Source organism: Emydura macquarii, unplaced genomic scaffold, assembly GCF_026122565.2.
Source record: "Emydura macquarii macquarii isolate MOO-44397 ecotype Brisbane River unplaced genomic scaffold, CSIRO-AGI_Emac_v2 contig_1363, whole genome shotgun sequence".
NCBI classification, from domain to species: domain Eukaryota; kingdom Metazoa; phylum Chordata; order Testudines; family Chelidae; genus Emydura; species Emydura macquarii.
The window spans coordinates 2788921-2805900 of NW_027131500.1; the positions used below are offsets into that span (position 1 = coordinate 2788921).

A 16980-nucleotide genomic window follows, 5' to 3' on the forward strand; every position below is an offset into this window, starting at 1 on the left:
CAAGATATGGGGATTGTATTCCCAATTCACCCCACTCACTGTCTGTGTAAACTTGGGCAGGTCACTTCTCTTCTCCCTGCCTCCATTTCCTCAGCTATAAACTAGGAGTAACAATACTTCCTTCTCTCACAGGTAGATAAAAAGTGTTATGTTATGTGCCAAGAATTATCATTATTCTATCATTATTAGATTGGGAGACAGGCCAAATCAGAAAAAGCTCGCTCATTGCATGTATTCATGTCCTCGAAACATGTCATTTAAAAAGGTACATGGAACTTCAAAGCTATGACTGCTTGATACAGGCATGCTGGTTTAGGAAATGCTGAGCAAACTCATAGGTGGTGTGGGAAATGAACGAAAGATTTTCCATCTCCAGGTAGTCAGGAACTGAAAGCAAGGATGGAAAGAATGAGATATGGATGCATTGTCTTTCAAAGCCAGGATGTGAGAAGATAGACAGAAAACTCTTCCCTCTCCCAGCAACAATGGGGCAACTTGCTCTTTCTGAACAACCTGGAAGGTTGGTATGGGTGGGAAAAAACAGAGGGGAGATGCTCTTTATTCCCAGAAAGTAGGAGAGCAAGTCAAAGATGCAGAGAGGATACTCCTCCCTTTCAGACACCAGGAGAAAGGGGTGGATGAGAAATGCTGATGCAGCTTCTTCATTACTAAATATAACACCACAGCACGATCATCATAATTCAATGTCAACACACTATGCTGCAATTACTTTGTGGCTCTCTGTGATCTCATTGAATGAGGAAGCAGCTCTGTTAGTTTTCAAAGGCTGAATACCAACTTTTTATGTCACTCCAAAACATCTAGGCTCTTTGGTGATTTAACTCCATCGCTCCTGCCAGCATTCCCGATTCCTTCACTTCTGTTACCAGATTTCATTTCCCAGATTCATTCACTACAGAGCAAAAATCTTTTTTCTCCATGTCAAATCTTCATTTCCATAATCTCTCAAATACTCCATTTGCCTTTGACTGGCCTTTCTGTAGTTTACCATATATTCCATTTCATACTGGAGTGCAGTATGGGCCCCTCATTTTGTATCATAGCATGTAAGTAAACATTATAGCTGTATTTTATTAAACATGATCTCCACCAATAATGTCAAATGTGACTACTTCCTTATCAGGGCACTAGACACAGCAACATCACTCTGAGTATTCCAAGGCTGTTTTTCTTTTTTTTTTCTTACATCCAATATTGTTACAATTTGTTGGTGAGTTCAGGTGAATTTTCTCACCCAAGGTTTTCAGTTTTTGACTAAGAATTTTATTCTATCTGCCTCGTGGTCTAACACTGAAATTGCCCTTGAAGACATTGGATCTAAAGTTAGAGGGCAATCCCCCTCTCTTTGGCTGTTCAGAGCTTCTTTGATTTCTGCGTGCCCACCCACAAACACAGACTCACTACTGCTACTCTGGGCCTTTCTGATCTTCCTCATGCACTCCAGGTTCTACAACAAAGCCACTCAACCAACCTCTCAAATTTCTCATGAGGATGGCAAACATGGTGAACTTTTCAAGGAAAAAAAAAAAAAGTTAAGCTCACTCACCAGGCACTGTCGACTTTCACAAATTCTCTAAACTCTGTTCCACTCACCTTAATAAAATCACCTCATTTGGTCAATGACCACAAAAGGCAAGAAGTGAGACCAAACTAATAACGCCATAGGTAGAACTGGCCTGAAGAGTCTGACTCCTTGGCCTTCTTAAGATCATATGCTGCTGCCAGCTAGGTTTCTTTTCCACAATGACAGACTCTCAGTGGTAATGATAATCATCTTCTCAGACTCTTGACCTTGTGATCTCTAACTGCTAGAATCCTCTCTTCTGATGTCCATCTTGTTCAGTTTTAATTGCATCCCTGCCCATACCATTTTCGGGTCCAGCCTATATAGGACATTTTCATCACTCTCTTTCACATTCCTGTGTGGTAACTTCTAGGAAACCCTTGTTGCAGGTGGCAATGTCCCATGCTCAGTTGCATAACATACCTTTCACCTGTGCCTCATATGGCACATATCTCAGTTCAGACCATATTTATGTTGGTCACAACTGTCTCAGTTTTATACTGTATATTATTTCAATCTAAAATATGGGGCCACAGAACTCAACTTTATAGTAAAGCTTTCTGTAAAAACTGATGTCAGGTTATAGCCAATGTTGTTTTTCAATGTGCCTCTATATAACACATGCTTGCAGAATTTCTCCCTTACCAAAATGATTGTAAGTTCAACAATTCTTTTTCTTCATTGTTGCAAACATGTCAGTTTCAAAGGGAAGACTAACTGCTTCTGGCACATCTCAGATAACAAGATGTGCAATTCAAATACATTTATGTATTTGTTGCCTTGCTTTAAAGATAGGTTATGAATGATAACATTATTTGAGAAGTATATCTGAGAAATGAGGCATGAACATTTTTCATAATATAGCTATGTATAAATTGGATGGTAGGATAAACAGTACTATTAATATATTCAGTGAACATACATTAGAAATATCTTCAGTGCATCTCTCTACTTATTGTAAGTGTAAAGGAAATTCACAGAACCTTTGCAGATTGCTTCTATTTTGTCAATAAAGAGGTATGCATATCAAAGTACTCTGCACATTTCCAGTGGCAAGCTAAATCAAGTGAGCATATAAAGAAAAAGTTCAACGCTCATCTTTAATAAGTACAAAATACAGTCATTGTGTATGTCTATCATCATTTTGATACATATTGAAAATCCATCATAATGTGGCAATAAAATGTTTAATTCAGCTTGTTGAGGCCATTAAGCTCACATTTACATTGATAGAAATTAGGATCTGTAATGCAAAAATGTAGGGAAATTAGTTTGTAGACATACTGTCAGTTTATAAAGATGTTCTTTTAATTATATTTAACTTCAAAGAAAAAAATGTCCTGAATTTTACTCCCAAAAATCTTGAGACTAGAAAAAACAATCTGCCTGTCACAGGTCCAAGACTACTGCAAACTGAGACTATACAACGTAATCATGATTAAATACCACAGCTCTTCTTAACCAGTCCTACTTTCTTGACTCCTGCCATCATCTTTGCTGCTGATCCCTAACTGATCGTAGGGATAAAGCAAAGTGAGAGTATATAACCCAAATAACATAGGTTTTTAATTTCATTTTTATCTATGGGAAGAGGGAGGGGAATTTCCTTTACCACCTCTGCCCTGCTTTTAAATAATGGGGAATCCCAAAATTGTAGGAAAGGAGAGAATTTTATTCCTGAGCTGCTTTTCTCTATTAATCCAATTATTTTTCACTATTAACTAGATTGCTGAGAGAAAGAAATACAACCTCCACCCTAATGTTACACACTTTGTTTCTCTTTTCTTTTTCTCCTTTCATTAAGGCTCTCTCCCCATTTTGACATCCCTTCCTGCTCCCCTTCTATATTTTTCTGGTATCCCTTAGGCTGGATTGTGCCACAAGGGCAGCTAAGCACTGAAACAAATTGTTTTAGGAATCTCCGTCATTGGAGGTTTTTAAGAACAGGTTAGACAAACACCTGCCAGGGCTAGTCCAGATAATGCTTATCCTGCCTCAGTGCAAGGCACTGGACTAGATGACCTATCAAGGTCTTTTCCAGTCCTATATTTCTATGATTATGTGATAATTTTTTATCATTCTATGTATTAGAGAGTGAAACTGACAATTCCTGTTGGGGAAGCACTAAGTGAAAAAACACAAAGGGAGGCATGCAGTTGGATGGGGAGAGAAACCATTTCTGTCCTCTCATCTGCTATACAAGATAACACCACCATTCTAGACGAAAAATCTGCTTCATGCCTCTAGTGCTTCTGCACATACAGTGTTTCCCAGAAAAAGCAGCAGAATTAAGGTAACTTGAATTTTGTCTGATTAATTCTGCTGTTGCTGAAGTGCTAAGGAAAAGAGCAGTAGGGTGAGGTCCTCCCTTGTTGTTTTTATGTTTAGCTCTCCTACTATCATATATCTACCTTCAGTGTCACTTCTACACTTTTGCCCTATTTTAACGCTTTCATTACTGACAAATCTATGCATTTTGGCAGTGTAAATCTTGGGGTATGACCATTCAAATGAATGAAATTTTAAGATATACCTTGTGAACCTGATTCTCATTTATATTAAAGCTCATTTACAATGTCAGAGTGGTGTAAAGGGTGTCAGTGTAAATGAGAATTGGGCTTGGTATGTCTGACTAGACTTTCTAGTTACTGTGTAAAGGTAGCGTCACTTTATTTTGAAAAATGGGGGTCTTATTAAAACAGTTTAAGGGGTAACTGATCATTTCAGTCCAGTATTCAGGTTTCTTAACTTGAATTCTGTTTTTACAGAAAGTTTAGCATAATGTAGAAAAATTATATTCCAATCATTTTACTATGCGGTCAGTATTAAACACTCCCAACAAAGCGAGGATTCCCAGTTTGGACAGACAAGTTCTGCCAATCACTACTTTTTTTTTTAGATGAGTCAATTAAAATTTTTCTTATTCCTTTTGAGGGAAGGTCAGCACAAAGCCTGGGCAATATTAGAGTCTCCTAGAAATCTTTTCCAAGGATTCAAGTGGAACTTTAATGGTTCACGGGCCTTGCACTGGCATACTACAGGGGATAAATGTCACCTGAGGAGAACCTCTGCTTCTGCTGTTTATTTCCATGAAGTCATAAGCTTGTTTTTGTGATACCATACCAGTGGGAAGTGATCATTTTGTTTACCTCTCATCTCCCAGTTTAAGTGAAAACTTTCCTCATATTTATTGCTTTTAGGAAAATTATTTTACATTTCCTCATTCTCTCCTTCCTCTCTTACCTGGCCTCATTTTTGTCTCAGAAGTGGATGTGTTTCAGTGATGCTGTAAAACGCTATCAGAAACTTTGGGATGAAAAGCACTATAGCTCTGTAAAATGTGATCTCAAACAATATAAAAGGAAGCAATCAATATTTAATAACACACAATAGCCCCCAGAGGACAGTGGCCCAATTCTGCTAGAGGCCATGGAAACCCACAGGAAGACATGGCCGTTGCCCAAAACATCCTAAAAATCTAACTTGAAACAAGAAGCAACAAACTGACTGTGACAAACAAAAGGAAGGAAAGGATGAAGGATATGATAAGATCAGTCAGTTACACAGATTAACTTTTGTACACCTTGATGGTTTCTGATGGTTCAAAATCATCAGAAATAAAATCAAAATAAAAGCAGTTATTCCCAACTGCTACACAATCTAGTTTACAAGTACAGGCTGATTCTTTTGTAGGACACATAGTAGAGGGTCTTATGGAGTGATTGGAGAAGGAGATGATAAAGCAGTCTTACCAGTTAAGAGAGGGATTTCTTAACTGAAAAAACACAGGAAAGCACAGACATAATTGTAGGAGAAATGGAAAAGCATTCAGGGCTTATATCTGTGGCAGAGCTGAAGAAACAAGAGTGGATAAGTTGGGAGATGCATAGTATGAAGGGCCTTTAAGGTGAAGTTGGAATCTGATGTGGTTGAAAACAGTGCACTGCTTATTCTTGGCCGCTTCCTGCATCCGCTGAAATCAAAGGGAATTTTTAATTGACTCGAATGTGCATTTGTTCAGGCCCTCTGTTAGAAGGATATATTTTTTCATACCAAAGAGAAATCTGGAATGGATTTTGACTGATTTATGTGAAGCAAAAAATGAAAACATTTTCTGGTTGCATTGTAAGAATAGATATTATGGAAATGACTATGCAAATGAGATGAGAGAATGTTAATATGGGAGTGACTGAGCTAATGTCATTAAGCCTCTGAACATACTGAGGGTGAACAAGATATTTTCAGAAGCCTGAGCAAGGGGTAGACCTGTGTGTTTACGCAGTTAATAAAAGTGCTACTGGCTTCTTGTCAACTAACCTCCTTGCTGAATGCTTTTCTAAACATTACAGATATGATCTCCTGATTTTCTTGATGGAAATCAAGGTACCTCCTCTCACTTTCACCTACATGGAAACTTTATAATATGGCTGATCATTGTTGCCATTGTGATATTATTACCTGTTTGATGGTTTCTCATTTATATTTTTATTACTTAGCTAACCTTTAAAGACCAACATTATATAAAGTAATCTTCCAAAGACTGCAAAATGAAGAAAAAAGGTAAAGTACATGAACTAAGATACACTGTTTTTTACCTTGCTACCACTGTGATTAGGTGCTCTATAAATATCTAGGGAGCAAGATAAAGTCTTTCTTCAGAGTTTTCATGCTGATGCCTAGAGCACTAGTAATAGAATTCTTTTTAGCATGTTTACTTTGTTCTCTAATCAGGGATATTCTGAGATAATAGAAAGATTTTGCTGTTCAATATGAAGATAATTTTTCCAGAATTGTAGTTTTTAATATTTTAACATTTCATTAAAATTATGTTCTGCTATTTTTATATTTTGAAGGGTTGCAAGGTCGCAGCCTGTATTCATAGCGAAAAGAATTTAAAATGTTAAACCTTTAGGAAGAAAGTTAAGGATCTGTGCATTTTAACAATTTATCTGCTGTAGAAATATAAACATACAAGTAGAGCAAGCTGCACCACTAGCATTGAGAAGTTCTCAAAAATCATGAGTTGGATTCAACATTGTGTTACATAATATTTGTATATCATTGGCAATCCCTTGAAAGTCGAGGATGATATCCTTTCACAAGTTTTATTTTATATGGCTCCTTTGGTGAATGAGGAGTCCGATTCTTGAGCTGCAGACTCATTGGCAGATGGTGCAGGTGGTGTTGGGGGCAGGGTTGGGCCAAGATTGCTGCATAATAGTTGTCTGTCCTTTTCTGGTGTTTTTCTGCAACCAGGGCAAGGTGATTTTCTGCAAAAAGTGGTCATTCCTTCTCTGTCTAGTCTTTGGCATTTAGCCCTGTCTTGAGCTACTGTTTCCCAGTGTGTGATGTCGTTGCCACATCTCTTGATATTTGTCTTGAGGATGTCTTTAAAGTGTTTCTTTTGGCCTGCCTGTTTCCTTTCTCCTTTGGTGAGTTAGGCGTACAGCAATTGTTTTGGTAGACGTGGATCAGGCATATGCACACAGTGCCCACTCCACCTCAGGTGGTGCTGGATAATCAGGGCCTCGACACTACAGATATTGGCCTCTGTGAGGATGTTTACGTTAGTGTGACGATCCTCCCACTTTATGTTGAGGATCCTCCATAGAAACTGCTGGTGCTGGCTTCCAGGTTTTTCAGGTGTTTTCTCTAGGTCACCCAGGTCTGACAGCCATAAAGGTGAGTTGGAATTACCACTATTTCGTAAGTGTCTAGTGTATGTTCTGATGCAGTGGTTGTTGGACATCCAGAAAGACATGTAAGAACACAGAATTTAAGAGATGTTCAAATCATCCGAGAGGAGCTGATGATTGCTGGACTGACCACTGCCTAGTGAGGTCAGTCATGTCCCTCAGAATTGCACCAAAACAGAAAGCAATCCAAATCACTTAGACAGCAATACAACATCCAAAGACTATCTGTGTAAAGCACCAACTGTGCATTAGAAATATGAAGAGAAAGTTTCTGCCCTAAAGAACTTGGGCCCGATTCTCCAATCCACTACCTTCATGCACACAGTAAATCTGTATCAGCCAGAAATTTTCCCTGAAGAACTTCCTTGGCATAAGGCAAATCTTTGGCTAGTGTGAAGCAGGTTTTGTCACCTTCCGTGTCAGCTTTGCCATGCATCGCGGATGCCTCCTTCACTAGAGCTTTACCATCTGACATAAGGGCAAAGCAGCATGTCGGGGGCAAAGAGAGGAGGTAGTATAATGGAGCAAAACCCCCCTATAGCTCATCCTTGGCTGGAATAAGAGCTTCTGCCAGAAGCAGACGTTAAAGCTGCCCTCGCTGCCATGGTCAGGTAGAGAAGGTCCTCTCAGCCTGCACTCTGCACTGCACATCTCCTTTAGGTGTTTGTTTTTATTTTTAAAGAGGTATTTGGAGGAAAAATGTGTGTTGGGCATTCTGGGCTGAGTCAAGGAAAAGATTTAAGTTGACAGGGACACCATGGAAGGAGTGCCAGAGATGACAGCTGGAGAAGATTAAGAACGAAGCAGATACAAAGATACAGGCTGTGTAGCTTGAGCTCACTGATGAGAATTAGACAAGCCAAGACGTTGTCAGGAGTCAGGTTGTATAGACAAAAGTTTAAATTTGATATAGGAGAAGGCAAGAGAGAAATCTGAAAAGGGACTGAACACAGTTCATATAGTGAGCATGGTGAATGATTTTTTTGCCCATCACATTTTGAACACACTGAGTGGGGGATGAGATGGGTGAGTGGGAGGAGATCGTAATAGTTGGAGCAAATGATACTCAGGGCCTGAACAAGCATGTTGGTGGTAAGAATAAAGAGGGTGAGTAGGCTTTGAGTGACGTAACTGCACCATGTTTCAGAAGTAATGAAAAACATACAGCATTTTCAGTGGGAAACTGTTTTGTCAATTTTTTTTAACTAGATCTTTTCCCCCTGTAGATAGTCCCAGTGTCTACAATGAGATTATTTGTGCTAATATGGGAAGCAGGATATGGCCCAAAATACTGTGTGGCAAACAGCCAGATTCACCCTAGTGGGTCTCACGCTTCTACCCCTTGTAGTGGGCCAGGGAGTCACCGGTTACCCCGTCTCCCCAGGCTGAACAAGTCTTTTGTCCTTTCCCCTCAGCATGCCTCCGGGGCCAGGGGTTGTCTCCTTCTCTGCCCCTCAGGCTGCAGAAAAGCACCATCTCCTAGCCTGGGGGAAGTTTCTCCTCCAGCTGCCACAAGCCCTCTAGCAGCTTCCTTCTCCTGTGCTTCCCCCCCCCCCTCCTGCTAGGGAAGACAGGGTTTAAGTACACCTGGACTAGCCCTTCATTGGGTCCAGGTGTCTCTAGTTGCCCTGCAATCATCTCTCCTCTGCTTGCAGGAAAAAGGGCTTTTGGCATTCTTGGGCTTACATACTGGCCCTGGTATGCCCTTTCGAGGCCCTCTGGCCTGACTTTATCACAACTGTTACAATATTTTCACTTCAGACTTCATCAGAAAGTGCATAAAAGAAGGAGTAAAATGGAGACATTTTGTTTACTTCTAAAAGTAATCTCTTCATTGTTGCTGCATTTCACTGGAATGTTGGTGCTTCCAAGTGATCTGCCCATTCATTCAGGGGCTGTATCGTCCTCTGAATCATATAGCACTGAGCAAAAGTGCCAGCACTCAAGAAATTATTAATGTAATAATAACCACAATATGTAAAGCATTATACTGAGCAGTCAAGCAGGTAAAAGGGGTTTTTGGGGTTTTTTTTTTTAAACCTGGAACGCCATATAAAACATCAACTTAAGGATTCACATTCTGCAAAATGTTAAAACCTTTCTAAATTGTCTGGAATGCTTGTTCATTTAACAGTGGAAGCAGAGTAAACTTATAATAGCTCTCCTGCTACTAATGTCATTCTCCCTTGATTTCCATCCCCAGTCCCTTGGAGACTGAGGAGGAGAAAAGGGAGTGAAAAGGCAAATGAGTTCAGGGCATGGAATACCCAGGGAGGAGCAGGATGTCAGGAGATAAATGTGGGGATTAGGAGGAAAGGTACCAATGGGAGTGGAAAAGTCAGGCAGCCAAATGTCACTTAGGGTATGTCTTCACTTACAGTGGCAAATTCAGCAGCGCTGGATCAATTCTCCAGGATCGATTGAGCAGAACTGGAGAACCACTCAGTCGATCTGGAAGTCGACTCAATAAATCCATCCCGGAAAAAGAGTAATGCAGTGTCAATGGGAGGGCATTTCCTGTCGGCGCAGCATAATGGGAACACCGCACTAATTAGAATTTAGGAAGTCGACGGGAGATAAGCAAGCTCCTCTGTGTAGCTTGCGTATTTCCTGTCGACTGCTGCTGAATTTCACGGTAAGTGTAGACTAGGCCTTAGAGAACTAATGGGGGAAATTGAAAGGAGGGAAGAGGATCAGAGAGCCGGTAAAAAATGTAAGAAAACTTTGCAGGAGGGGTAGATTTGGAGGGCCAAATGGATAGGGAACAGGAGGGAAGAAAGTGAAAGGACTGCACGGGGGATGCATCTGGGATCTGGAACAGATTTGTGTCTGCTGCTGATGCTATCCTTCCCTGAAAAAAAAAGAGACAGACCAGGGGGAAGAACATAGAAAGGAAGTACATATACAAGCAGGAAATATGCATGCTCAACCATAGTAAGTTCTACCTTCTACCGGTAAAGTAACACTAGACAGAGTTAAAAAGAGCTATTTTCCTTTGTGTTTAAGCTCTAGGGAACTAGTGTTTTGAAATCCAAATATCCAGATGTTATTTTCTCATAGTCAAACAATTCTTCAGGTTTCAGTATCTTCTTCACTGAGACTATTCTGAGATCAGCAAGACTGTAGTTTAATACACAAAAATGTTTAGCTATTGGCTAAAACAATTTTTCAGGAATCATATTAAAATATGATTGAACAAAAAGGCCTGTACATTGATAGTAGTTTTAACTAAGAATTAATTGCTGGAATTAATTCATGATTAATGACCTAGAGGTCAAAATCCTTCTGGAGATGAGAGAAAGTAGAAGGTTAAATTCTTAGATTAGCATAGGGAATGTACATCCTACATAAAAGCCAGGAAAGTAAAAATGACCACAAATTGATTTAAAGCAGCTAACACCATTGGCCAGATAGCATTAAGATACCAAGAAAATAAATGCTAACTGGAGAGATTAGACAAAATATGCAGAGTTCTAACATTTATCTATCTTAAAATGTCTACCAGGACTTCCCCCTCACCCCTCTTTTTACTTAAGACAAATGATCATGTAGAACTGCTTGGCACAGGACCAAAGAGGAACAGGGAAAGTGTGGCTGTAAGTCATCTTTCCATTCCCCTGATCCTGCGCCCAGGCTAAGGTTTGCTCTAAGTTATCCCTCAGGAAACATACTAGTAGCAGGCATCACTGGAATGCAGGTGATCCAGCCGCACCTCGTCCTGGTCCTGACATAGACACTGTTTTTCCCTCTTCAGACTTATTACAATAAAAAACATCACATACAATCTAAGTGTCATGCCAATTACTCAAAATGACATGAAAGGTTAACCACCTAACTCCTTCTGCCAAGTAGCAGTGCTAAATACAAATACAAATAACGTCTCACATACACCATCCAGTACTTCAGTCTCCCCTAACTCTCCCCAAAGACCAGACAAAACAAATTAACCTTGCAGCATGCTCTGAAAGACATCATATCTGGAATATTTTAGTCCAGGGGCATTTCAGAGCAATGGGTTCCTTACAGATCATCTCTGTTATTTTGAGGGAGATGTAGCATCAGTGCCTCGGCTGACCGTAACCATGGCAGTGTATCACTATGCCAGCAGATGGCATACAGCCAACTATTTTGGCTTTATGCCATGCCGGGACTCTCCCATGCCAAAGGAATCCCTAGCAATTCCATTAGGGCAGTTTTACAGCTGCTTTATGCCTGCTGAGGAACGCAAAGCAGCCTGATTGAGAGGGGGAAGGGCAAGGATCTGGTCTAATGGTTTTCAAAGAATAACTCTACTGGATTTAGAAAACTGATTATGGTATGATCTTATGCCATCGTATCAACCTTGTGCACCTTTGAAATTGGTAATACATTCTGCTTTTGAGAGCCTGACAGCAGTCCTGCCTTTAATTGTTTATATGGCAGGATTCTGTCAACCTCTCCAACCTCTCTAAATCTAAAAATCAGCTGCATCTGCAATAACAGAAGGTTACCATAATGCTTGGGTAATTTACAGAATACATTTTTAAGCATGTGGTCAGTTTACTTGAATGTAAATTACAGTGTCTTTCTAGAATAATTTATGCTCTTGAGAATCAAGCAGTCAACTAATAGGGAATGTTTAAACTAAATCTTTTTCAGCTTGGGAGGTCCAGCTGGCAAACTCTAGCACTTTGGGACATTTGATGTAGATTTATGACATTTCCATGGAGGACTTTTGGTTCCCTACACCAATAAATGCATGACATAGATCCATTTCAGGGTTTTCAAAAATGTGACATATAATATGGATAATCTTTTTCATTTCAAAATCTTCACTTCAGGTAAAAATATTGTTCATTTCACATACCTGCGCTAGTTTACCTTGTGTGAGAGAACACATGAGGTGAGATGGCACAAAAATGATGCTGTATATACTGATCAGCTAAATAGTATCTCATCCAAAAATGCTCATGTAAAAAAAAGTTAGGAAAATAATTCAAAAGGTATGAAACAGCCATGATGGAAAAAAAATTCAGATTAAGCAAGACATATTTACAGCTAATTTAGGTCCCTTTTCCAGTTCAAATCTCTCATTTCTGGGTTTATAACAACCATGCTGACCTTTTAGCATGGCTGTTATCTTTACATGGCTGAGTATCTACATTTTTCTATGGATGAATTCTTACTCTTTTTTCATGTGAAATGTTTTGTATCAGAAGATGGTTTCCTTTTTTTTTTTTTTTTTTTGTTTAGCAAACTGTTAATAATCAAGAATTATAATGATGGAAGTTAATGTAAATTTTAATAAAAATGTACAACCTTAACAAGAGTTAAGAGTTGAACTACCAGCCTTGAAATATTTAATTAAAATCAACATGTTTGCATGAAACATTTTATTCTAACAAAAACTGCATTTTCTGATAGAAAACTGTTCCATCAAAAAAATTTCAAGCCAGTCTAGCCATAAATTGCATAGTTGATTACAGTTCTGGCCATAGGTAACAGAAGTTGTGGCTCTGGAAACCAAACAGAAATTCGGATTCACTAACGCAAATCAGCAACAATAAAAGGAAAAGTTACAATGAAGTTTTCTTGTCTGATTCTACATAGAAAGCAGCAAGAATGGTCTTGTTCATATCTAAAATTTCCTTCTTCAGAAGAGAAATAAGTAGTCCTAAATAGGGCGATTTTAAGTGAATAAACATTTAAAGAGCTATGAAACACTATATATTTTTAAAGAACTTTATTTTCTTGCCAAAATCAATGAAGTCCTCTCACTTTGCAAAGTTTTACAGTCAGTGAGGTCTTCATTTTCAGTATCAACTTTATTTATTTCTATATTATGGATGAATGAAATTGTTTAGCTTTCTCTGTAATTTATTTCAGTTTAGGAATTGTAATAAGACTATAGTGTGAGGTTCTTGTTTAGAAATATATATAAATGGCAGCATGGAATGAATACTAACACTGACGGAATACTAATACAGCCTTTTCATAGTGTCAAAACTCTGTTAGTTAGCCGGACAACCCCAATGGAGACAAGAAAATTTGCATGAAAGAAGGTCAGATGTGAAAGACAGTTGTTTACTAAATAAGTAATTATTCAGTTCATGAAATATATTACCCTAAATCCTATCTGTGATGCAAAGAGCAGAAGTGTAAACTACTTGATATGGAATACAATTTATCTTTGAGACTACACAGAAGCCATTAAGAACATTCAGAAACCATCAGCTATATCCCTAATGGAATCACAATAGGCACAAAATAATTACAAGTAACATGAAGAGAAATTACAGGTAGGAATAATACACTGGTTCTCCATTATCCAAAATGAATGCCAGTGTGCTAAATATGCCAGCTGTACCCTGAAGACACATTAGTTTCAATAACACATGCTTGGTCCAAGCCAGAAGGTGAAAGCCAGGATTTTTATGTATATGTGTTGAAGTTAAAACTGCATTTATTCTCATTGAACAGGGTGACTATGCACAACTGACTTGGAGCTTTGCTTTGTTCTCTCAGTTAAAAGGACATTTCTAACTCATGAGAACAAGAATGCATTCCCTGACTACTGCTGAATGTTCTCCCATTCCCCTGTGTCTCCTCACTAGTGTTTCTATATACTTCTGTGAAGCTTAAAAAGATATGAAATGATGCACAAACGGGCAATTAAATATTACAGATGTGCTCTAATGCTTTGTGAATGTACCCACTATCAGAACTCTGCCAATCTACAGGCTATTATAAGAATACCTTAAAACTGGCAGCCATTCTGTTCCACCTGCTGCTTTTGTTGGAAATCAGCATTTCTAGCTGCATCTCCCCTTCAGGACACAATGTGCACTGAAGCAGTGCCTGCTGCTCTCATGTCTCTGATGGGCATATGTAAAGGTTGGAGAGTAGATGCCGGTGCTCAGTCGCCCCACCTACTGCCTCAGCCAAATGTACACTGACATAAATGTGAAGTTATCTCCAAACACAGATGTCTGGCTCTGCAGCCATGCCTGACACCAGCACTTTATTTTCTTTATCATGTGCATTGACTTGAAAGCTTTTTTAGGCCCTGACCTTGGTAAGCAGTTGCTGTTACATTTCATCCTCAAGATAGGAAAGGATAAAAAGAAGGGACTGATCACTTTTCATTATGCTCTTTGTAATTCTGAATACCTCAACAGAGTTCCCTCTAACTCTGTTCCTTCTCAGCCTAAATAATTCTACTTCTTCTAATCTCTCATTTAATGTACATTCTGTGTGTTCCCAAATCATCTTTGGCACCTTTCTCTGAACTCTTCTATCTCCACTATTTCTTTACTGAGTGAAGTGATTTTTAAAAAAAAACATCTATTTTCAATTCACTAATAAAAGTAATTTTTTGTTAAACAAATTGTATTAATGAATTTGGAAATAGATTTTTTGATAAATCACTTGTTTTTTGAGCGGTACATTTATTAAACTGTACTTGGTATATCAATCCATATCTTTGTTTATTTTAAAGATGAAGTTGCCTACAGAAAAACAAATTTTGAACTCTATGGTACTGCTAGTTACACAAAATGTCATGACTCTCTTCAGACAATATAATCTAGGAGTCTGTAAACCCTTCTGATAATTCATCTGTTTTATTATGAGTGGACAATAACAACATGATGGGAAAACAGTTCACTTTTCAAAAAACTTCTAAATGTGCGGTAAAATCATGTCATATTTGTTCTCTACTTACTGCATACCTCACTGGGTGTATCTGAACTTTCAGTAGCTGCTTCCCATGGGAATGATGCTTTCATGTGGCCCACACATCTTTCATCAAACCTCATGCTCTAGATTCCTGCCCATGATCCTCTCTGGGAAAGCTTCCCATTTTATTCATCAAACCCTTCTGTCCATCAAACTTTCTGACATGCCAGCACTTAAAAAAAATTCCATTGTATCTTTTTTTTGTTACAGAAGACTTATCTTACTGACTGCTTTCACTTTGGAAGACTAAACAGTAGACACTGGACACCAAAATAAATTTCTTCCAATAGCTTAGTATTTATTACAGAGCCAAGGGAGTATAATGAGCAAAAGGAGAGAGAGAAATCTAGATTTTTAACACAAACCTACAAAAGCTTGTTTGCCTGAGTTATGACTCTTTGGACAAAGATTGCTGCTGTGTAATAATTAACTGTATTGAAGTATAAAACACAGATTCAGAATCATCAATCTATCATCACTAATTCCCATCAAAGTTTGGAAGATGTCAGACCAACAAAGAAAGTACAGGAGCGACAGTGTGTTTCATTATTGTTTGTGTTAGCAAGTACTATCTTTAAAACTTATTTTTGTCAAAGCCCTAAAAGTATTTCAAATCATGATATTGGCTTCTAGAGCTGTGTAGACCAATTATATAACTTTATTTTTTCTATACTTACTCAAAAAATGTGGTCCATCCAGTCTCATCACTTTTAGTTGCCAGAAGCCCACTGTTGCCATGGTAAGTAAATAAAACAAGCTCCTGTCCTTGGGCTGTCATGCTTTTCAGACATCCATTGGTGCCTATAGTCAACCAAATCACTTGGTTATCAGGAGACACCACTCTCACTGGCATCCGATTGGGATCCCGTCTGATACGAAGTGTATTTCCATTACTATCCGTTACTGCTGTAATATCATTATCATTACTGTAGCTAAAATTATACAGATAGTCTCCAGTGACTAAACTCATAGTGTACTGGTGAGTACCATTGACATCGAAGATATAGAGCTCTTGATCAGTTGGAGAGGCAACTTCATAAAAGTTCACTGAATTCAGCAAGGGCTTGTTCTTTGATACAGCTCGTATCCGAATATTTCCAAGATCAGCAATGTACAATGTACCATCTGGAGACACAGCCAAGGAGGAAGGGGCATTAAGTTTGGCATCTTTAGCATAGCCGTCACCACTTTGGTAACAGTCACAGTTGACATCATTTTTGCAATCACACTCTGATGGTATTCCAGCAACTAACGAGATCTCTCCATCAGTTGTAACCTGCCTTATTCTGTTAATCTTTTTTTCATCAGTTTCTGTAATATAAAGTACCCCACTGTAGGATACTGCAATAGCTGTTGCTGATTCTAAAGTAGTCTGTACAGCATGCTTTCCCACAGAGTATTCCACTCCAGGCACTTGGCAGTGCATCGGCCTCCCAGCAGCAATACGGACCTGACGATTTTCAGTGATCTGCAAAACTACATTGTTATCCAAAACATAAATGGAGTTATCCATTGGGTTGATAGCCAAATCTGTGGGCCATTCCAGACGTACCTAAACAAACAAAAGGGTTTTATTAGTCAGTTAATCTGGGTTAAGCAAAATTAGTTTGCTGAACTCAGTTGAACCTGAGTTTTAGATAATGCTTTTAGGATATTTCTACCTTGTTATAATCAGACTAGACAAAAGGTCTCATATGAACACAAATGGAGTAAATGGAGTTTTTGTTCAAATTATAGATCTTACAAAAAAAATGCATTAGAACTATCCTATAAGGCAATCCACCCCCAATAATTTGGAATGACCCTACAGGCACATATATCCCCGGAGTTTGGAGAGTCTAAATCCTCATAGAAATCCAAGGAATGATATCAAGGAACTACCTAGCTATATTGCACCATTGCTAACTGTAATCAAATAATACCAAAAATAAATTCAGTACTTTCCAGATTGTGAAATATTGTATTGGTATTCCATTTTCAATC

General features: G+C 38.6%; 1 protein-coding gene across 1 annotated transcript in view; it reads right to left on the reverse strand.

Annotated features, from left to right (window-relative positions):
• TENM3 (teneurin transmembrane protein 3) overlaps positions 1-16980 on the reverse strand; it is a 569896-nt gene that overhangs the window by 30092 nt on the left and 522824 nt on the right. The window contains exon 28 of the mRNA XM_067551693.1: positions 15675-16549. Within this exon, the coding sequence (XP_067407794.1) occupies positions 15675-16549 (875 nt within the window). The remainder of the gene's footprint in view (positions 1-15674; positions 16550-16980) is intronic.